This window comes from Choristoneura fumiferana, chromosome 16, assembly GCF_025370935.1.
Source record: "Choristoneura fumiferana chromosome 16, NRCan_CFum_1, whole genome shotgun sequence".
Taxonomy (NCBI): domain Eukaryota; kingdom Metazoa; phylum Arthropoda; class Insecta; order Lepidoptera; family Tortricidae; genus Choristoneura; species Choristoneura fumiferana.
The window spans coordinates 13,193,489-13,218,943 of NC_133487.1; the positions used below are offsets into that span (position 1 = coordinate 13,193,489).

Below are 25,455 nucleotides of genomic sequence, written 5' to 3' on the forward strand. Positions count from 1 at the left end.
TCATCATCTCGAACTACTTAATAAAATTAAAGGGTAGGAACGAAATACAATGCATATTATTTATTTTAGATATCATCTTTCATTGTATCATTTATGGCCTATACAATCGATATCCGAACAGAAATAACGTAAGTTTTATTTTCCCGAACTGTGTACAAGTTTTTCTTGGCACCTATATTGATGACATGGTTCCTCAGAACAGATTTTTGTACGCCTTATAGTTTCATACTTGTCTATACTGACCGATATTTTTGCCCCTTTTTTTCAGTTGTACCTGAGCGAAGCGCGGGGGTTGCTAGTTATGTATAAGGGAATGAGTATTTTCAGAAAACAATAATCATTCATTTGTGATTCCTATAGTCTCTGTTCCTTTAATTTGTTTGTCAATTAGATAGACGTCCGACTTTATTGAACGGAATACCAATAATTAAATATGTCGTTCCGTGCCCGGTGCAATCACAGAGCCACATTTCGATTAGGAGTTAATTGATATAATTGAATTTTAATTGATATCAATTTGTAATAAACTAGCGGTGCATGCGTTTATGTATTAATGTGTCTGTCCAATTAATTATGGTGAATACAAAGCCTCGTTCCTGGGGTTGTGGTTGTGACAAATGGCGAATCATATTTCAAAATTTCTTCATTTTTGTCGCACTATATGTTTGAGTGTAAGTTGTCAGTACAAAATCAAGTCCAATCTTATACAAATTTGACCTACTTGTAACCTATGCAGATTGGATAAATAATTTTATTGGTTGTACATACTTATCGTCGTCATCCAACCAATTTACTATTCCTGGTCCGGGGATTGCTTAGGGGTTTAGGTTAAGTTAGGTTAGACTAATGACGAAGCATGTTGCGGATCTACAATTTGTTTTGTTGACGAAGCCTGTTGCGGATATTGCGTTGTTACCGCGAAATTAAATTAACATAATTCTAAATTTACTATTACTACCAATTCACTAGTACAATAAACTGTACAGTCACCAGCACCAATATCTGACACAACGAGCGTACATAAAATATCTGATACGACTCTATTTCTAGGGCCGGAAGGACGTGTGAAGATATTTTTGCACGCTCCGCTGTGGCAGATATTAATGCTGGTGACTGTACTATCAGCAATCACGTCTTGCTTTTTGAATTTATTTGTTGTTGCTCATCGTTTTCATATTTTGGGGTTTTATTGCATTTTCTCTGGATGAAATTAAACCTATATTAATTATGGATTGCACCGTAAATTTCAACTTTATAAATACAGCATGGTCTTAACGTATTTCAATTCGACATCGCCAGCCATTCTCCTTACTTTTTATGACTCCTTGAGGCGGTAGCCATAAATGCACTTATCACCTTAAATAGCGCACTGGTCCTAAAGAGTAAAAAAAAACAACTTCAAATTCGACAATCGAAATCCGCCATCGTTTAGCACTAGCAAATCCATACTAATATTATAAATGCGAAAGTGTGTGTTGGTATGTTTGTCCGTCTTTAACGTCGAAACGGAGCGACAGCGACAGCGAGATTTTTGGCATAGAGATAGTTTATGGGGCAAAGAGTGACATTGGCTACTTATCCCGGAAAATGCAGATTTCCCGAGGGAATAGCGCGATAACCGAATTCCACGCGGGTGAAGCCGCGGGCAAAAGCTAGTAAATAAATAAAAATATCTTCTATCTAAAGGTTGGACACAATTAATCGTACTTTTTCCGACACAATCAATCGTATATTTCTCGCAGTGGATATATTTAAGGCCGATAGTGAATTATTTAGGGGAAGGCTAGGAGGCTAGCACGCCATATTTCGCCGCGGATTCGTTTTATACGTCCCTTTCTAACTTGACGAGAGCAAAAGGGAAGGATGCTTTATGTCCACGATAAACGCTAGTGTGCTAGGCCCTCTGAAGCGCGTCACGACGCGATAGGCGATTGAGAGCGGCCTGTGTGGGCCGAGCAATTTAAAATTTAATCATACGTTGCGTACGGTTAGCAAGGCATACAATCCTAATGTATGTAAACTTGATATTTGCTCAATATTACATAGCATTAATGATGTGAAAGATTAGGCATTAAAAATTGCGTTTTAAAATAAAACTCGAAAAAAATATATAGAGCGATATTTTGTTCTTATACCTAATATTTGTTTTCAGACTTTACGCTCTTTTATTTTTTATTTAATATAAAATTAGCATTAATTTGTTATGTAGATCACTTAACGTATGCATTTGTAATGACTTTCTTGATGACCCCAAACATCTTATGCAATTATTTACTATACCTCTTAAGTCACACTAAGAAAGCAGTCGAATCTGAACTAACAACATCTGGTTGTATTATACAGAATATATAGAAGTATAATATCACATCATGCTCTTAATTATTGTATATATCAACGATTTCTTACACCCATAAACATTAAGTTAGATGTCGATAAAACGGTCCCCTGCCGTCACGACGCTCCGAAATCGCATATCAGCGCTCACAGCTTAATTTACATGCTAACTATACGAGCACGTTTCCTAGTTAGTTATTACTGCTCATTATGCTCAAATAAACGTAAGGGAGCGAGCGCATAAGTTAATTTGATCTGAGCGAAGATTACGCGCCCGACACGCCACTTAAAATCTGATTTGTTAAATTACTTATTTACTTAACGAATAGCAATTTCGTGGACGGCGCACAATGTTCAGGAAACGATGAGGCGATTTTACCCGAGGGATGATAGCGTAGTTATAATCCGATAGTGCTCTTGTTTTAAATTAACCTTTATCCTTTCAGGGCTCAAGTCTTGTTAATTGGTTTACATTTTTAAACAGCTTGTTGTAGCGGGCTCTATTCCGATGATCTACCCATATTTGTGTTTGATTTTAAATGCTTGATCAAAACATAATAGCACAATATTGAGTGTTTGTGCTGAATGCATTGATATAATGTATTATTTATTTATGTTTGGTTTTTTAATAATATATGATAAAGTATTTATGTTTGCTATTTTAATAATATATGATAAGTAGACATGATAAAGTATAGACATTATTGTCACTTACCTAAAGGCTCCGTTTCCACCAGAAATGTGCAAGGATTTTCATGAACCAACAGCAATGCTTCATTTACCTCCCCTAGCTCCGCTCAGCTGTTTCCACCAGAGATGTGCTGTGCGAGGATAAGTAAATGAAGCGTTTCTATTGGTTCATGATTTACATGAAAAAACACCTTCCTCGCCACACATTCTCGCACATCTTTGGTGACGCAACCTAATTTTATATTATTTGCATAATATGAAATTTCAAATTCAAGTCAAGTCAGACAAGTCAGTCAAGTCAGAGTGTCAAGTTTAACTTGACTTTCTGATCACAAGCATCACAAAATCTTTACTTCGTAACGGAAAGCTATATTAATATAGTTTGCATACAATACCGCTCACACGCAATACACTTATATAAATAGTAAGAAAGCATTGTTTGCCCTCAAATTTACGCCCTTATGTACTCCGATCAGCTTGTATTTAAATGGTTGTTAAAACAAAATCCACCATAAAGTAAGTCTATTCGACGGCGTTACATGCAACTTCACTTAGCTTGCGCCGGAGTGCGTCCGAAGCATTTCGTGCGTCCAAATATTTCGACTTGTGGTATTTATGGCATGTAAACTGTGCTAACGTTACTAAAGTTACTTTGCATCTTAACGCGCTTAATGTGGCCAGTATAAACTTAATTGAGAAGTTTTTCTGTAGGTATGGTAACAAATACATTCGTAAAAAAAAATTATAACAAAAATTGAACCGACTACAAAAAACCATAAAAATAATTTTCTACCAGTCTGAAGTCGGTGCCTCAGTACGAGCCAGCAGGAGTGGACCTATAGTCGTCTATCTCACCTACGCACTATACATATGTATATTAGGCTTCAATCACTCTTGCTGGCTCGTGCTGAGGCACCGACTTCATATCGGTAGAAAATTATTTTCATGGTTTTTTGTAGTCGGTTCAATTTTTGTTATAAATTTATTTTTCACACTTTTTAATAATAATAATAATAAATTCATTTATTTCGGGCAACTTGGCCCATAATATAAATAACTTACAGACTAACATACATATTTATAATTAATAATATGTTAAACTAATTTGGTGACAAAATGGCGTGACACCGTTGAGTCACCGTCCCCGAGGTCGCATTCATCTGCGGCATAGTGCCCCTGAACCGCCGGACACGACGTCTTTCGGCCAAAAGGCAGCACTCGTGATGGTCTCCATCAGCAGCCGCGGCACACGCACCACAAACGAGCTGAAGTGCACGTAGTGGCGCGACTACTGCTGTAACACCTTCAGCGTGTATCCGCTCTTCCGGCGGACGTATTCCACCACATCTGCGACTGCGACAGTGCGATGCAGACGCGACACATACAGTGCCGTAATCGGCGTGGCCGCCCTTAGCCCGGAGCCTGGATCCGGTTCAGCAGAGCCATACTGACTCTTGCAAGGTTTCTTGCGAGCCTTGCTTTTCTACTGCACCAATTTGAATCCCTCCTCGTCCACTTTAGTGCTCAAGGGCCTGTTCGGCGTCGAAGTAGCCCTCGGTTCAGTAGCCTTAGGCGGGGGCTTAGTGTAAGTTATCTAAGATACAATTGTTTAATGTCAACTGCTAGTCACCTTTTACGAAAGATTGCTTTTGCCGATGCAGAGACGTTAATTATTTAGGAGTCCTGGTGCTTCACCACCCGTTCCATTTTACCATAGGCATTACAAGGAGCATGAATTGCTTAGCAACTATGTTAAAGTAATTGAAATTCAACCCGTGAAATAATTGTTATTGAGTAGTACCTAACGCCGATGGTCATGGTCAACTGTGGTCTTTATCATCAGTTCCACTTCACTAAATGATGATTTTTAAGAGCAAATACACGAGTTACTTCTAAATATATCTAATTTACCATAGGGGTCCCTACAATATTTGAAGAGTTCCCTCGGTTTTAAGATTGAGTGTATTGCTTACTATTTCTGGTGTACAATAAAGAGTCATTGTATTGTATTGTATTGTATTGTATCCGCAGTGCAAGTATATAGTTAGCAAAAAATATCTAAAATAAATAAACGTATAAAGTTTAAAATTGTAAACAGGATGTAGCATAATGTTTAACATCTAGAAATGAAGCTTCATATTTTTACTATCCTTATAATATTAATTTACAATGGTAACGGGCAAATTAAGTAAAACTTACACTTCCTAATGAAGGTATGTAAAAATTATACATGTCTAAATCTCTGATGACAAGGCAATAACCAAGTACCATAAATACGAGTAAAGAGGTACATTAAAATCTAGAATTTATAAATAAGATATACATAGATTCAGTAACTGCAACAAAACCCGTTCGAAGATTATCCACTATTTAACGAACACTTCAAAATCTGAATGAATCAATTTATACTTTATCAAATACATACCTAGTAATACATACACCCACCGTAAACAACTAATCCCTTCACATTAGGCTTATCAAAAAGGAAGGGTCTAATTGCAAATGATATAACATAATTGTGCCAAAGGTCCATCAATATGATAAAGCTACGCAAATGACGGTTCATATTTCATCAAAACATAAAATCCACATGAAAGAGCTCGCAATCAATCACGTAAGAGTATTTCGATGTCCGTAACTCATAGAGCGATGTGTGCAACTTGTAGATTTTCCCGAATCCTTTAAGATTTAGGCAACTGTATGTCACACCGTTACGTATCGGAACATAGCAGAAACAATCTTTCTTAATAAAGAAAGGGTATCTAAGGATGTGCTCCTACTTACAACAGAACACTAGAAATCATAAGAAACCGCATTTATTAGCAAAATCATCTACGTACGTTTTATTCACTTAACACTTTTTAATAGTAAACAGACTTTTCACTAAATAGGCCAAAAGTTTTTTTTACTTTAGACACTGCTGTGTGACGTATAGCTTTCTTTATCCGGGAAATGCGAGCAAATCCGGATCCTAGGCGCATTTGGCAAAGTGCTGCGAGCACCGCCATGAGACTCCCGCTGCGCCCGCCATTTTGTCCGTCTCCAAACAGCATTTTGCACTCTGTGATCCAGCCGAGCCTAGATTCGCTCGCAGATACTTAAAACGAAAAAAAAGAAGTTATTAGAGCACCCCTATGTTTATATAGAAAAATACATCGCTATCATTAGCAAGTACACTTTGATTTATTGTGTAAATATCTAACGTCGCTACGTATAAATAACTTGCCTTTACCTGCGGGTTTGCTCGCGTAAACCGGTAGGTTTGGCAAATTGAAATTCCAGGATTTTACTAAATACCCTCGAAAATGCCCGAGAGTCACATTAAACTGCCTTAAGGTCCTTGAGTGGCGACTAGGAGCCAAAAGACGAAGCGTTAGCAGAACTCCCAATAACCGGACTGACGACATGGCGAGAGTGCAATAGAATGTAGGTAAGTGGCGAGTTGTCGTTCATTGTGGCGTTCTAATGAGTAGGCCTTTGTTCAAAGGTGGGTATCTTCCGACCGATGATGATGATGATGGTGCCATCACAACCTTCAATTACATTGCATGAAGAACATCTGAGAAATTTAAGGCTTTAAGGTTATATTATCAATAGGCAATATTTATTAAATAATCGTTTATAAATTCATTTACCTAACATAAATAATACTACCTACTAATTTTGAACTAAAATAATTGCTTTTGCTTTGCTCACCCGCGACCTTATGATAGTTACGTTTATTTTTTTTATAAAACATAGGCTTACGTTTATGCAAGATATGCGTGTTCATGCAGTTCCTCCAACTCCACACTGTAAGAACACACACATATCATACACTGACGCGTTTCGAACTCGAATGTTAATAATGTTAACATCTAGTAGCATGGTGTACGGTTGTATTGCTCTGAAGATGAGCTCTGGTAGAGTTCGAAATGTGTCAGTGTAGTGTGGTGGTGGTAATATATGGGTTATATGATTTGTGTGTGTTCTTACAGTGTGGAGGTGTGAACACGCATATCTTGCATAAACGTAGCTACTCGTATCATATGGTCGCGGGTGAGCAAAGTAATTGTTTTAGTTCATTGATATGGACCTCCGCAAAGTAACGCCTGATTCAATAAATTACTAGTAATTTTGTTTGGTTAACATAAATAATAACATAATGTGTTATTCCAGAAATACACCTATCTGCGTACTAAATTTTATCTCAATCCTTCCAGCAATTATAGAGTTATAGGTAGAGTCATTGACGATGACGCGTGCCGTGGTTCTTATTTAGAATGTCATTATTGTCTAATTTTGACAAAATCACGCGTCTTCGTGGATGGCACTAGGTATACAGAGTAACAAATATGCACTCACGAACTTTCATAATTATAAAATTACAATACAATACAATACAATGACTCTTTATTGTACACCAGAAATAGTAAGCGATACAGAAAAAAGATACAAAGAGAAAAAAATTAAAAGGTAAGCAATAGGCGGCCTTATCGCTTAAGAGCGATCTCTTCCAGGCAGCCTTTTTTACAGAAAAAAAGAAGGACTTATTTTACAGCAGGTGGTGCATCAAAAGTAGATCAGAAAATTAAAACGCATTAATAATATATCTACAAATACATACATAATTATATCGTACACATAATACACGTCTAAAATAAATATAGGCAGTGAGATAAACAGCAACAAATAAATAAATAAAAAAAATTGTGTGAAGTTGGACGCTAAAATAAAATTGACAAGCAATATCTTCAGTTTTATTTTTCCCTACTCTAATCCATTACCAAAGTCATTATTAAAATCATGGTGGTAGACCATTTGAGTCATACGAGCACATCATGTAGATGCGGTAAAAGGTGATAGGAACCGTATTTCAATATCATCAACGGTCTTCTGACAATAATATAATTTAGCCACTATTCAAACTTTAGAGATAACTCCTAATAGTTTTTAGATAAACGGGAAGGGATAGCCAGGAATCATTTACTACGAATTGATATAAATCGCCCGTGCCCAATTCATCTTCTTTAGAGACGTCGAACATACTGGTAATGGGTGGACGACATCTATCTTCATCCAGTTTGGACTGTGATTGGAATTCACGATGCTTGCTTATATCATATCAGTAGATGCTTAAGTTAATCAAACCAGGGTAATATGTAAACATTATCTCCGGTCTAAATACGTATACGTCCCACTGCTGGGCATAGATTTCCGCTCAGAACAAGAGGGCATGAGCCGTAGTTACCACGCTGGACATTTGCAGATTAGGAAGTTAATATACCATTAAATTTCTTCGCGGGTGTGTACAGGTTTCCACGCAGTGCTTTCCATGACGATAGAGCTCATAAACGGAAAAAAGGAATTCTTTGACCAAAACTATTCATAGTCTCAGGAATATTGTTCAAATCCAGGAAATTATTTTCAAAGAAAGATAATAGTTTTAACCCAAGACAATATTTGTCTTCATCCAATACAATATGGCGTCCGGCTATATACAAAATATTATTGTCTTGACCAATGGTATTAATCTAAGATCCTATTTTTCTGTGAAGTAAATATCAAATATAATTCCCATATAGTTAAACTTTCAACAACAAGTTTTAGGAGTCTATCTTTTATGGTTCAAAAGATACAGCCCTAAGACAGACGGACGAACAAACAGACAGTAGACCTTCCTTAAAAGATATCCCCTTGGTATATGGGATCGGAACCGTAAAAACAACCAATTGAATTAAATTACACTTGCGAAGTCCTCGTGTAACTGCTCCCTACTTTTTCATAAGACTTTTATTAATTGGTCGGTAAATTTTATCGCAAAGCGGCCAAATTATTAAGAAATTAATTACACTCCTCGCTAATCCGTACGAGAAACACGTACTTGATTCCAATCGCATAGCTGAAAGTTGAATCGAGATACGGGTTAGTGATTGCAATTCACCGCCTCTCGCGAACGGTCTCGATTTTTAATTATAACTTGAAGCATCCGTTAAATATTCAGCACGAATTGATAACGACAATAAACAATAAAGTTGGCCGCAAACGATACAAATTACCGTGTTTTTATTACGCACCTCACTCGGCAATTTAATTAATTTGTCTTAAACTAGCGACCCGGCTTACCACGGGTACAACTTAAAAAAAAACAGCCAAGTTCGTATCGGGAAACGCGCAGTGTAGGGTTCCGTACCTATTGATATGCAGTAAATACATTTTTTAAGCCTCTTAAAAAAACACAATTAAACAAAAAAGAAGTTTGAGCATAACGTACCTACTCTTACTACCTACTAACTTGCCGATTTTAGAAAAATGCGGACATGAAAAACTTTTGTATTAGTATACAGTCAAATGAGGATTTTTTGACAGGCGAAATATCGCTAGATGTACTATCGTGAGGTCCGTTTGACGTTTCCGTCTTGCTTGTTTAGTTATTTAACCAATCACGAGCGCGACGCAAATGCCAAACGGACCTTACGATACTAACACCATCTAGCGATATTTTTCCTGTCAAAAAAAACCTCAATAATCCAACCATTTACCGAAATATGTATTCCAAAACAATTTTAAGACACCTAGTGTACGGCTACTCGATATATTCTCATCAAGTCGTGTGTGCTATCAGCGCGAAAATTCCCTGATAGAGAATCACGGCACTGTCCGAAACATGTCGTTCTAATCTCTGCGACAAACCAGTGAGTATGGCCATTTTTAACCGACTTCAAAAAAGGAGGAGGTTATCCATTCGGTTGTATTTTTTTTGTTTGTTACCTCAGAACTCCGTCCTTTATGAACCGATATGATTTTTTTTGCGTTCGTCTAGGAATGTCTTCAATTAAGTCCCATAAGCACCAAATCAGGATCCGATGTTTGAATCTTAAGGAAATCGAGGAAACTCTTGAAATGTTGTAGGGACACCTATAGTAAATTGGATATATTTAGTAGTAACTCGAGCATTTCCTCTTGAAAATCATCGTTTGGTGAAGTGGAACGGATGATCAAGACCACAGTTGACCATCGGAATTACTACTCAATAACAAGTATTTCACGGGTTGAATTTTAATTACTTTGACACAGTTGCTAAGCAATTTAAATGCTCCTCGTAATGCATACGGTAAAACGGGTGGTGCGAAGCACCAGGACTCTCAATAATGAACGTCTAACGTCTCTGCATCAGGAAAAGCAATCTTTCGTAAAAGGTGACGAGCAGTTGATATTAAACTATTGTATCTTAGATTATTTACACTAAAAAGCGTGGAAAAAAAACTATAACAAAAAATTTAACCGACGACCGACTTCAGACTGTTAGAAAATTATTTTCATGGTTTTTTGTAGTCGGTTTAATTTTTTGTTATAAAATTTTATTTCCATAACGACTCAAAAAAGCTCAACTTGACGTTAATATAACAACACTGGTTTTTATCTCGTACAACTAAATTAAGATAATGTTATCATCATCTTATCAGTTAAGTAATAGCGTAAATATTTAAAATTATGCTTGTTGATTCAAAGGATTCGGAACTAACCACGTTTTTATCTACGTGGCGCCTTTTTTAATTTTTAATTAGGGTTTCTATTTTTTTACGATTGACCTCTTTTTCACCTGATAAGTAAGGGCAGATGAGGCTAGAGTTTGAATAAACCCAAATTTTATTTATCCGGAAAAAAAACCTTTTCAAAAACAAGCTTTTATTAGAAAAAATAAATGAACTAAAAAGAAAAAATAAATTTAAGTAACATTTGTCTAAGAATGTTTTAGGTTCAGGATAACCTCTTATGTGGTTACTCGTCATTATAAGAAAGCGTGTGTAGATAGTTATGCTCTAGAGACTGATATAAATATGGATGTACTTTCAAAATGTAAAATTATATACCATTTCAAAAGCTTGAGGCACTATGTACACTATATGTGATACAGGTTTAGTATTATGCAATATTAGTGCCTAAAGCACTCATGAAGACGAATCAAAAGAGCCCAAACTCGATGCGGTTCATCATCATCATCATCATGTCAGCCGAGAGACGTCCACTGCTGGACATAGGCTCTCCACTCAGACCGGTCTTCTGCTTTCTGTATCCACCGCGATCCCGCGATCTTAACCAACTCGATGCAGTTGCGTCATTTAATTACCGGATTCCTATGATCACTTTCCAGTTCCATCATCAGACCCTGGTTACCATCTAGCACCAAATTACTCGTCAAATCAAATCAAAGGAGCCCAAACCAAAGGGTTTGTGTCGTTTCATTACGGACTTCCTATGGCCACCTTCCAGCTTCATCATCAGATCAGCTTCATGTCAAATTAATAATGCATTGTCATCCGATTTACACATGCGTACAAAATTTCAGCTCAATCGGAAACCGGCAAGTGGAGCAAATTTAACTGCAAGTTTTTTGTAAAAAAATAATTTTTAATAAAAGCTTTTATTGCTGACTGTACTTTTTGTTGACTGTACTTGCATTGTCACCCAAACTACATTTGCATACCGAATTTCAAGTCGTTTCTTTTATTTTAAATAAATATTTTATGTTTGTTTTATGCTTTGGCTTATAATGTTATGCTGTGAAATTTATTGAAATATTGTCTTAGTTGCCGTCAATTCGACAACGGACGACAGGACCGCTATGATAAAACACATTGATTAAATCGTGTCTCGATCTGTAAAAATATCATAATTAATTTTCATTATGACGCTTGTCAAACTTCTGGAGATGATTAAGAGCGTTTGACCTCTAGTCTGTGAAAATTAACCGAATTAGATCATTTTTATATTACCTTCTCCTAAAAAATTTAGCTAACTAGCTTCAAATTTAATTAAACTTGGAGTTTCCATTTTTTACTCGGGTCAATTTTTAATTATGAGTTTTACAAGATACAAGCTTTTCTGCCGAATGTTCTTTCTGTTGACTGTTTTATGTACCTACATTTTTACTTACATATATATAGACACAAATAAAGCAAATCAAACTCAAACACATCATTTATTGACATAAAAAACACACTACATCACAACAAAGACACACTACAACACACTCATCACAACAAAGACAGAAAAACATAAATAGAAGAAGAGAGAAAAATTAGAGACGTTGTGCTCTTTGTGCTGTAGTGTGATGCCAAAAGGACTCAGCTCAGCATAACGTGCCGTAGCCCTGTAACCAGGGCTGCAGTGCTGGTTGAAACAAAATAAAAGGTTGTAAAAAATTATATTTAACCGATTTTAAAAAGGGAGGAAATTGTCACATGCTTAAAAATCGTTTATTTCAGACTATTTCATCCATATATTTTGGTAATATACATATTTAATTCAACTGATAAGAATTTATTAAAATCAATTTTTGCTATCATAATTTACATGCACTTTTCACACATTTTTCTACTCGGTGTCCCAAACTATCAAACCTCAGTAAAAAACATTTCAACTTAAAAACGTGCATGTTGCCTAAAAACACTTGGATCTATTTTGAAATTGGGTATACAAAGCGTTGTTTTACATTAGAGTCACGTCGACGGACGGTAACATCTGTCAGAGAGGGCCGTTTTAAAACTGATACCCTGAAACCGACGAATGCACTTTCGTATTATGTGGCGGGACAGACACGCGACTTTATAGTAACAATGTTTTATCAATAATTTATTTATTTATTACTTTGCGGAGGTACATAACTATAAACTATTACTTTGCTCACCAGCGAGTGATATTTTTATTTATAACAATAAGCAATAAAACACAATACATTAAACATTTTAAAATATGAATATGTACAAAAAATGTATAACCTAGCCTAACCTATAAATAAAAAAATCCCTCCTAGGTCACCCACAGATTCCCACGTTGTATTGTAAGGCCCCAAAATAACAATTTAGTTACCTGCTAATAGCCGGCAAGTTTAGTTGTATTTTTTTTGTATTATTACTGACGTTAATGTTGCTAGGGCGAGTAGTAAATCCAGAGGAGAAACATTGGCTCAGCTGTAAAACAGGCTAACAAAAAAAAACTTTATTGTTTTATATTATGTCTACGTTTTTATGATCCCACTAGTTGCTGCCTACAAGTCCGTCTGCGAAGTATTTGTGTATCGCGCCTGCAGAAACTATACAATTTTCCACGATAGAAATTAAATTAATATCCTATTTACTATTTTTGACACCTAATATGACGTATGCAAAATTTCATAACAATCGATTCCGTAGTGAAAGTGTGAATGTGGAACAAACAAACAAACTCATTTTCGCAGTAATAATATTAATTAGTATAATACTTTAGACTAATTTTATCCTACAATTTCGCACGCACCCGTGGAAGAATACAAAATATACAATGTATACACATTAACCTAACCAACTTTGAAAACTTGAAAAACCCCCGACATAGTCAATTCAAAGTTCGATATCTTAAAAACGGCTGAACCAATTTTTATCAAACATAGCTAAGTAAGGCCCACCACAAAGAAACTCGCTTTCACGTAAAAAAACTGTATCGAAATAGGTTATCCGTTTGAGAGCTATGATGTCACAGACAGACAGACAAACAGACATTAGCGTCGAACTTATAACACCCCTTTCTTAAATCAGGGTTTAAAAATAATAACGATGAAAAACTGTAATCGCATGTCTACCGCAGACCTTACAAAGAATACACTTTCCGTGACCATGCGGCTTGAATTACAACTTGTCGCATATCGACACGGGTCTTCCATCCATTGATGGAAGTGCCGCAAATAGTATTTCTGTGCCACAACTAGCTTGCTTCATGCACTCATGTCACTTCAGAAGCTTTGCGTCAACGTTTAAAGTTACCATAGCTGTAAAAATATTTCAATACGTTTGAGTGAATGCATTTAGAGACGACTTTAGATGCCCGTTAAGATGCTGTTTCTAGAACTATCGTAAAGCCCAGCAAGAAAAAACTTGCAAATTGCATTACAGGTACACTGCGAGGTTGTAAAGCGAGCGAGATTGAAACGGCAACTTGCACAATTGTTCAGGTCTCAACGGGATTTAAGAACATCACTATCTTCGTATTAATTAATTGATCAAAAACTTGTAAATTAATAAAATTTGAAAATTCAAATTTTGCAGGTGGTAGGACCTTGTGCAAGGTCCGCCCGGATTGCTACCACCATTTTACTCGCTAATCCTGCCGTGAAATAGCAGTGCTTGCATTGTTGTGTTTCGGCGTGGAGAGTATGACAGCCGGTGAAATTACTGGCACTTGAGGTATCCCATCTTAGGCCTCTAGGTTGGCAACGCATCTGCAATGCCCCTGGTGTTGCAGGTGTCTATGGGCGGTGGTAATCTCTTACCATCAGGTGACCCACTTGCTCGTTTGCCATCCAGTCGAATAAAAAAATAAAAAAATAAAAAAAATTAAAATGGTGACATTTGTTTGTCTCAAATCGTTCGTCGCGTCGTTCATCTCCTCTCACTGATAAAATAACAAACAAGTAGGTAGTGCCCATTACATTTCTTAAGAGCGATCATTAAATTCTAACAAAAACCCTAATGGTTATCAAACCAGGCCACCCACGAAGATGAATTTAGGAACGTGAGTTTGGTGTAACACATCGTAAATTGCTCGGTTTGCTACAGACACAGTCTTTTTCCGGGAACACAAGCGCATGCCGTTCAAAGACATTTTTTTGCAAAAACAAAACGTAGCAAAGTATTACAACGACATAAACTTTTTCCACGAACAGTTGGAATTTAAATTCTTCTACCTCCTTACACAATCGCGTGTGGTCTAATTATGAATACGGCACAATACCATTAAAGTTTTTTCTTACAAAAAGTGCTCGAACGTTTTTCCAGTGAAAATGGAATAAAAATGTAGTGGATAATGGTGAAAGTTCCAACTCTGCTTTCCAGCTCTATACACTTCTTGTTCTTGACTCCCATAATGAACAGTACTTTGCATTTCACAAAATGCCTCTTAGGAATCGGATTTACTTAATAGACGTTTAAAATGGCACCTTTGTTTAGCAAACAAATAATTCTAAACACATTCTTATTAAAACTCAGCCAGTCACCGACGTCTTGAAAAAAGTTGAACAAAGTAGGAACTGATACAAGAATGTACGTAACTTAAGTTTGTCTCATGAAGCAATATAAATAATTTAAATAAATTGTACTATATCAGGCCTATGCCCAACAGTGGAAGTCCTAGGGCTTTATGATGAAATAGTACTAAGAAAAATATTTTTATCATAATTTTACACGATTTTAATTCATACACATTCCACATTTATTTATTTAGGCGTATGAAATAATTAAATATTCCAATAAGAAAGCAAATATATCTTCGATACTTAAATGAACAACAATAATTATGATTCAGTGGTACCAACCATTAGAAAAGACAATTCCTTCTCGACCCACTGGTGGAACAAGTGGGTGGTACTATGAGGAATAAGGGAAATTTTTGGAAGGAAATTAAGACTTTAAGATAAGTCCGCCTTTGTACAACTATCTTAAAGTTTGTCAGTTGTATTTTGTTAATTTTCTTTTGTACAATAAAGAGTTTACATACATACATACTTTACCGAAAATTCTTTACCGTCATACTATCAACTGGCCGCATACTGAACGTGATGAGGAAAACAGTTAGGTACTTTAAATAGATTATAAAACAATGGATCTACGCCTCTATTATTCATTACCGTTGCCTGTAATTGTATCAACCATAAACTCTTCACTTAGCTTCTTAATAAAGTATGAGTGCCGCGTCCACAAGATCGCGGCCGCATGCTTCGGTAAGTGCAAACCGTTGTTCCACGCTGGACACAATAGCGACAAGCGCCCAAAGCATCCATGCTTGTACTCTGTATCAAACTGTAATGGAAATTAAAAGTTATAGGCATCCATTGCTGGGCTGCAACGTACGCTGAGAATTTGAAGTTATGAAGACGAAACAATGGAATTCAAAATGATCCGATCAACAGTTTCATTCAATAGAGATTTATAGCTTAGGTAAACAAAAATATTTGGAATATAGGTAGGTATTTTGTGAAGTAAGCTTTGAATAAACTGTGTTAAAAACTTAATAGCTACCGGTTTTAAAAAAGACTTCGTGTATTACAAAAAACTAATAGAAACTAGTTGGTAGCCCAGTTGGATATACCCCGTGTACTTAAGGAGATAAATGCAAGAGATAAGTTTTTTAACTGACCACATAACACCTAATTAGTGACGAATTTGTTATTCAAATACGGTTCCAGTTAAAAAATAAATGTGAATGACTCAATAACTCTTGGTTTTAAATCTGAGTAAACTATAACATTAAATCACGATTTTATTTTAATTTAAATCAAAATGAGGAAATGTTGTCGTAAAGATGATGTATTGAGTGATACCTGAAAATATCGACATCATGCTGTGATTTATTATACCTATTAGGTAGAGCTTCTATTTTTTTGCTACTAGAGTCACACATCGTGGTATGAGATATCACACTATAAACTTATTACAAAAATCCGGGATCAAATCAAAGCAGAGGACTGACAGAAAGATGATGAATTCTAAGCTAATCGGTTCTTGTTCTTTTGTGTACAAAGCTCTGTACAACTTAAGTACGTACGATTATTTTTATGCAATAATACAGGCGAGCGAGCAGAACCTTTTTGAATTTCACGCCATTGAAATGTTACATAGAAATGAAGATTACATATTTTAAATTTATATCCGTATCCATTTTCAATACCAGCAATCTAAATATAAATGCACAGAAGGATCATAAATTTCTCTTTCCAATGTCACTTAAAAATTCAATAATACATTTGACCTTTTGCATTGAACTTGATCAATGCGAGCTTTATCGAATGAAATGTTTAAATGTAGTGCTAAGTATAATATTGAGAAGGAACAATGAGCTATAAACAAGCGGTCATATCAACGCATAATGCCTCGCAATATGGACGAAATGAGCCTTTCTTTTTTAATATATTACTTAAAAGCGGTATAGAGTTACCTACTCGATATTTTCTGCACGATTGCATTACGTTAAATTGTTATCCATAATGTTTTATAACTTTGTGAAATACTTACTAATAATACTATTTCAATAAATGTAAGTAAATATGTTTTGATTAAATAATAGTTTCTATTGTGACGTTACGTTGATGTAACTACTATGTACGTTGACGAAGCTTGTTGTGGATATCTACAATGTTTGCCTGGCGAAACCTGCGCTGTGGATGTGATCTTTCTAAATTTTTCTTTTTGCTAGTAAATTAATATTCAATGTTTTCCATTGTAACATATTGTCACTACTTTTAAAAACACTTACCTCAGAATCGATGTTTTTTTCGACTGAACTTAATGAATAAATTCTATATTTTGTTGATTTGTATTGATTTGGAATACGAGATTTTTCAAAATTATGACGATACCTATCTATATAACCCTTGTTAATACAAGAGTTGTTGACTATTATGTATTAGAAAATATAGATAAAAGTGAAATTTCAAATAACAATATAAAATACTTGCAAAACTTATTTATACTCGCCTACGAAAAAGAATACAATTGTGACTTTGAAATTAAGATTTATTTTATTTGTATGTAAAACAAAGAATATAAGTATAAATGATAAATTGTTACGCGCTTGACTCGTACCCTCGCCTCCACATCTCCCTGTCATGGCAGTCCTCAATTATTAACATTACAAGGAGGTGCGCATAAGGCAGTTGTTACATGAATAATAAAACACTAGAATACACCGTGAAAACTGTAAAGAAACTGCAAGGGCGCAGCACAATAGTGTTATAAAGGCAACAGTGTATCTTTATATGCGTTGACAATGTGCATTGTGCCTTAGGACCTGCAGTCCTCCTTCCTACAGAATTTTAATATTCCAAGCCCCGAGATACAAGCGCTGGCTCCATCCAAGTTCATACTAGCCAGTTTGCACTATGCGGAATTCTTTAATAAATCATGACGGTCATTTACCCGCTGCGCACTTAAATAAAAGTGGAACGTTTACGCTTTAAACGTCTATTTTCCCATTACTAGACTAATGGAATTAAAAACCAAAATGTACAAAATTACAACAAACTGTATAAGTGTGCTTGAGTCAGGCAATGGTAAACAGACAATTTAATCAAAAACTACTCGGAGTTGTACAAGCATTTTTACCAAATCAAAAGCTCGAGCTATCAGAACAAATTACAAGCGTAGCTTTCAATACCATTGCCTTAAAAGCTAGTGACTTCAAAAGACAATCTGAATTCTGTTTCACAAACAACGTAGCATGTCGCGAGAGCTCTTGGCTGGTCCCGAGGCTCGTATTTACATATGAATGTGATTCAAGCATCTTCGAGCATAACGTTATGGTAACGTTCTTAGTGCTCATTTGGAACGTCACCAGTGTTTATGATAAACACGGGCAGAACAATAAACTGCTAGTGTTCGGGTTGAGTATGCGATCCCGAACTATGTTGTGTGGAAATACTTTTATCGTACAGAATATTTTTACGTGTTGATGGTATTTTTAGAATATTGAGGCGTAATTTCACTAAATAAAAATAGAGATGCCAAGCCAATTCTTTCGCCGCCAGGTATCACTGATTTTAAACCTAGCACCCAACTTTGGAAATTCTGTCTATATCTAAACTATTGCATTTAAATATTAGAGGTACGTAATGGTTATCAATCGAAACGGTCCTAGTTTGTTTTTATTTTAACTGCACTGTACAGTAAAACGTTTTGGTACATAAAGTATTTTCCACGAGTATTTCCTAGGCAAAATACCTGTTACGTAACCAAGTAAGTCCAATCGCAGGATACGTCCCTATATCCCCGTGTAGGTGGACAGCCGCTCTGTTATCGCATCCTCACAACAGTGAATCAGCTATTCCAAACTAATTAAAGATAAACAAGATGATGGGCGCGCATCTAAGCCTGGAGGTCCAACTCCCTTTCTCATAAGTTTTTTTTCTTATAAATTAAGTGCATGGAGAAAATTAACTCTTCTGCCAGTGACGGGCAGCGACGGCGGAGTGACGTGCCCGGTCATTATGCCAACGTACAAAAGGTCGGCGACCCCGCAGGTGGGTAAGCAATTCGAATGTTTTTCTATTAATACCTAGTTGGGTTTTCAATTAACGCACCGCGTGATTAAAAAGTATGTTGGATCGCCGGTCAACACACTGAAGATTATGTTCGAGCTTAGTGAGTTGTCTTAGACTTTTGAAATATTTACTTACTGTTAGCTTAAAATAGTACGAACGGGATTTCATCGCGATTCAGAATGTATAATTATTCCCATCGTCCCGCTTATACTTTTGCTATGACCACGAAAAAAAACTTAAACTTTCTTTAGAAAAAATACACGCCAAAACATAGGCACTATGACCATTCAGCATGAAAAAGCCGGACAGCACGATGGAGGATCAAATTAGCTTCAGTAAGAAACCCAGCAATGTTATAATTAAGAAAATATAATCAGCTTTTCCAAGTACAGTTACAACGTTATTAAAGCATTGTTATGGAATTGAATAACGATATTGATACGATTACATAGATTGGTCCTTAAATTAAATTAAGATTCCTGCCCGGTTTTCATTTAACACACACAACCTAAATTGCTAATGGAACAGCAACTACCAAGAGTAGGTACTAGAAAATTATGAATATTATTATTTTTAAACTACTCGTAAACAATTAATATTCTTGTATTTGAATATGGAAACAATCTTACTTCTATTGGTTAGAAATGTAAAGGTAACTCTCTGTTTGTTAACAACCCTTAAACCGCTGAACCGATTGAAATCAAACTTTGGGAACATTTTGAGACCCTATGAAGGGCATATAGCGAGGCGGCCTAGCTCCGCGCGGATGATGTTTTGAGGAAACGAAGGTGAAAAGTGTCAAACTACCGTCATTTCTTTATTTTTTACGGGTCGCTAGTACTAGATAAAGTAGCGGGCTATGTATCCACAACTCAACTTCACTTAATTTGCGTGTTGAAACTTGTCAAACTCTCATCATCATCATATCAGCCGTAGGACGTCCACTATTGGACAAGGCCTCCCCAGCAGACCTTCAGTTGCTTTAGTTGAAAGAGGCCTGCTTCTGATTTAAAAAAGTTATCTGCGTCCATCTTGTTGGTGGATGCTTCGCTTGCCGATCTGTCGTCTGTGGTCTCCATTCTAGAACTTATTAGGCCAACGGCCATCTTTTCTCCATGCTATATGGCCTGCTCATTGCCACTTCAACGAGCTAATTCGCTTGGCTATGTCACTGACCTCGTTATGTTACGTATCCTCGCTATCGTTCTCGATCTCGTTGTCGATCCCAAAAAGTGCTTTTATTAAATCTACATAAGGAACAGCGACTCCACAGTCTACCCGCCGAAATGTTTGACATGGGAGTTTAATAAAAGGGCGGGCGCCCGTATGGCCATAGACAAACCACAGATAAGATCATAGACATAAACACGAATAAAACCGGCACCGCGCCAATTGGCCGATCCGATACCCTTTCATACCCGTTCCGTCCCATCGAGCGGTCGGAATAATCGCTCAACTGTCGCCTAATAGAAACATGTTTAATTGAAATAGACGGAAAAGGGTGCTCTAGAATTTAAATTTGACTCGAAATGTACCAAAATATGTTTATTTTTTGGACTCATGTCTAAATACCTACAAAAACACATCTAAGCAGCGTCACGTGAATGCTTGACGTAACGAGTAGACAACATTTTTTGCCGACCAGATAGTCCGGTGGTTAGAAAACCTGACTGCAGAACTTAACACAACTTTAGCTTACTTTAGGACTACTTACTTTTTTTAATAATTTGCACAAAAAAGAAACAAACAAAATAGAACTAATTAACACTTTTGCCTGAAATACTAACTCATGATGAGTAATTTAAAAACGGTTTTCTTCGCGTCGCATTAACAGTTCAAGTAGCTGTCACGACTATCCACTTCATATGTTCCCTCTGGATGTAGATACAAGTACTGTGCTCTTCAAGTACCTACAGCTTCATTCACACAAAAATGAAAAATGGTAAAGAAAACGATAGACTGTATGCGTGAGAAATTGTTATTGCCTGTTTTAGGAATAATTAGCATCTTATTTAAGTACACCCAAGGTGGGAGAAGCTTGTAATATCGTGTAGACGAAACCATTTGTTAATATGAAGTTGAGTCCGTTAGCGTTTGGCCCAAATGATAAGAGAACAGAGCCCATAATAATCTTAATACTTATGTAAAAATTAATCCTTATTTCCCTTAGTCACGGCATCACGCGTGAACGGCTAGACCGATTTCGCTAATTCTTTTTTTGTTTTGTTTGCTATTGTCAGGAAAAGATTATATAAAAAAAGATTTAGATTTTTTTTTAAAACTACACCGGGGGCAAAGCCCGGGCACCAGCTAGTAAGTTAATAATAATGTATGTATGTAAACTCTTTATTAGTTACACATAAAAATAAAAATAAAATAGAAATACAGATACACAGAGAGAAGTACAAAGGCGAGCTTATACCTAAAAGGGATCTCTTCCAGTTAACCTAGTTACGAGAAGACACTTTATTAAGAAGAAGATAGTGAAATGGTTAAAATTATGTGCGTAATAGTAATTTAGATCAAACATATTTTTCTGTAAAAGCGTTTTTATGAATTTACTTCTGCGCTTTTACAATGTTGTCAAATCTGTTATCTTTCACAATCAAATCATAGGGACCTATTTCATGCATGGTCTTGTGGCGGTCGAAAAGAAAAAGTAACCACGATATCCAGGATATACACAGGGAGTGTCTGACCATGGTGCTTTAAATCCAGGGTTTCAATATTAGTCTCATAACTGAGCTACTTCTATTCTGCTACTTTTTACAAATATGGCCACTCTAATTTAATTTTTTTTTCAAACAAATTAAATGTAATTTTCAATGTGTGCAATACAATACTAAATTGACGGCACATTCAAAAATGTTTATCTTAGAGATGTCAAATAAATGTCAAAAAATATTTCAAGGCCCCCGTACTAAGAGCCAGCGATAACACCGTCATGTCATACACTGATTTAAACTTTGAGAATTAATAAATGATATAAATTTCATATTTTGAAAATGTTACAAAACAAAAGCAGCTTAGTTTCGTGAGTAGAATCGAACCTTGAGTTTAAAGCCCCATGGTCTGAGACATCCTGTATATGCGATATCTATGTTGGCTAGACCTCGACGACTGACAGGTAAGTAAGACGAATACGGAATATTTCAGTGGTCAGAAGAGTGTAATTAAACATCCTTTTCAGATTTCACATTGGATTTTTTCATACAAAATATTGTCACTCTTTTAACGCACTTAAATATACTTTGAACATTGGTCAATATTTGGGAAAATCCTGTCAATGTTAAAGGGAATGTTCAGTCAAACTTTTCCAATCGTATACTAATAATACCGAATAATATATCTTGTTTTTTAATAAGGTTAAATAAGTTAATGATAAACGCTTGCTGCTCCCGTTAAACTGCCGCTTTAAGCCCATAAATTTGACCAACCACTAGAGATAGGAGCTTAGACGCCCTGCTGGGAATACAATCAATTTATAGCACTAGACGAGACAAATTGCTCGGCTTGCGGTATGTGTCACTATCCCACACAATACTACGGATAGCCATCTCTTCATTAGTGTCCGTAGATATTGATATCCTTCTATAGTTGCTTATTACTTTATATTATAGTGCTCGTAGGTGCGTAAAGATCTTGAGATAAAATAATTTTGTATTTTTTTATCAAGTAAATAGTTTATGTTTCCTATTATTGACGCTGCAAGGTGAGCATTCTACTCATAGTATAAATGGGGAAATGTATGATGTGTGTGCATGGGGTGCGTTACGGTCCGTATAACAACTTTTGACATATTTTTAGTCGATATAATGATTAAGAGGCATAATGCACTTCTGACATAACAATACTGGGTATATTCTGAGAGAATCTAACTATCGTCAGGTATAACGAACTTGTAATATAACAACTACTAATCTAACAGTAATATCGTATGACGTATATGTGATATAACTCTGTTGGATATAACGCTCAGTTGGTATAATGTAGTGCTGGGTATTTTTTTTATGTAGCCTGTATTATGTCCCACTGCTGCGCAAAGGCCTCCCCTTTCCTCCGCCACTCTTCCCTGTCCTGGGCATGCACCTGCCAATCGAGCTGAAAAGCGCTCAGGTCGTACCGCCATCTCCTCTTGGGTCTGCCTCTGCTCCTATGCCTATCCCTCGGATCCCACTGCTGATCCCAGATCCCAGTGCTGAGTATGATCTGCAATATTTACTACTATTATAACAACCTACCTACTCAACCTTAAGGCAATCAGTTAGGTACGACGACGAGCGAAGCGAGGAGGAGTGTTAGGTAAAACTGCGACCCTACAGCGAAGCGCCAGAACCGACTTTTTTTTAATTTTATTACTTAATACATTGAAGAGAAAAGAATACATAACAATTAAAATAAAACTAACCTAAACTACCTACATACAAAAAGACAAATAAATATATAATTACTGTACATACATAATAACAAAAGAAAACTATAACCTAGTCAAATAACTCCCCCTCGCCATTCCCGCCCCAAAGGTGCCCATAACGCTTGCGGCATTTCCACGTTGGATAGCTATGGACAGCCTTTGCACCAGAAATGACTCGGAGCGAGGGTCCTCCCCTTTTTGCCTGAGTCGACGGCCCAAATCACCCACAAAACGCCTTGCATCCGCCCCCAGCAGCCCGCCGTCTCCACCGCCACGGGAACGAATATATACCCCGAACCCAATGGGGCACTTCTCCCGCTTCACAGCCGCCTGAGATTCGGCCGCCGCTCCCGCCGCTCGTGTAGTGCGACCGAGATGGAAGCGGCAAAGGTGCTGACACACGTAGCGTCCCACACCAAACAACGGCCCCCCTCCCACGGCACCAACGTCAGGCCATCAGGCCGCTTCCCGTCCGTGCGGCTAAGGCCCGGCGGCTCAAGCACGGATGGAACGCCTGCCGACCTGAGAGCTCTTTGGACGATATCGTTGAGAGCATGGTGACGCGGGTGCCTACCAGCACATCTACGGCAACTCAACGCATGATGACCGTCAGCTCCCACCATGGTGCCGCAGATGCATAAATGAGGTTGACATACATCGCAGCCCAGGCGGAGAGCCACTGACACACGCAATGAGTCCCCATCGAGCAAAGTGCCTAATTGAGGCGAAGGTAGCGCGTGCAGCCATGCCCCTGATTCCGACCGCGATACCGCCAAGAGTCTCGCGAGATCCGCACCCGCGGCGCCATTAATGAGACGATCGAGAGTCGCCCTACACCCCACATCATCCCACCCACGCTGGACCGCAGGGTCCTCAGGCACGGTCGCCCCCGGGTTAAGAGCCGACCACGCCACCACGGCGCCGGCTACATACGGAATATCTGCCCCGTCCCCATCCAGAGATAGAATATTAGAGACCAGGCCAGCCACCCCATGCGCCGACGCCAAGAAGGCCGGCAAGCTCACATCCCGCAAACGCCGCACCCCAATGCCCCCATACCGAATTGGCAGAGCAGCCTGTGCCCATTGGTTATCGCTCATTGAGACATTGGTAATTGACTCGACCGCCGACTTAATGGCTACGTCAAATGAACCCACGTCGTCGGGGAACAACCAAGCTGGGGCCGTACGCAGGAGGTAAGTCATCTTTGGGACGGCAAAACACTTCTGCATTAGCGCCAGAGCTACATGTGGATTAATACCCTTGAGACGTTCACTAGCGAACAGAAGAAGATCCCTGCGAATTTCAAGCGCCTCAGGAACTGCAGAAGGAAATATAGGCGCACCAAGTAAACAAAATGAGTCAGTGTTAAGCTCCCTGAGGCCCGGAAGCAATGAAGAGAAAAGAGGGAATAGAGCACACGACTCCCGACCACAAGGGAAAAACTCACACTTGGCCGTATTCACTTCCAATCCCAAATCCCTCAGGCGAGGCAGCAAAACTAGCAAGTCTCGCTCCACCTCCTCCGGCCGCCCCCCGATGGTACCATCATCGAGGTACCAGACATTGAGGGGGGACCTGAGCTCGGCGATGACCTTATGAATAGCGAGGCTGAAAGTGAGAGGACCAAGGGGGTCTCCCTGCTGAGCACCAACTTGCGAAAGAATGAGGGTCAGATCCATGGAAGAGATTGGACGGCAGATGATAGACCTGGTGAAGGAAAGGATAGAGCACCGGAATATTCTCCAATACTTCGTTCAACAAGTTTTTTTAATTATTTCTTTCATACATTATATCATAAACACAATTACTTATAACAATATTCATTATATCCAGTAAACGTTATAACAAATATTTTCACGCCTCACACACGCCTGTATTCCCAAATGGGGTAGTCAGACCACACGAGACGCACCACCACAATAAACAAACTACTTTTCAGCTGCAAGTCTCGCGATATAGTCGGTCC

General features: G+C 37.5%; 1 protein-coding gene across 1 annotated transcript; it reads right to left on the reverse strand.

Moving 5' to 3' along the window:
• Positions 1 to 23,806: 23,806 nt before the first annotated feature.
• Positions 23,807 to 25,251, reverse strand: LOC141436587 (uncharacterized; the record flags this gene model as incomplete). Its single annotated transcript, XM_074099586.1, is given in 1 exon segment — positions 23,807 to 25,251. A coding segment is annotated over 1 exon segment (1,362 nt).
• Positions 25,252 to 25,455: the final 204 nt, after the last annotated feature.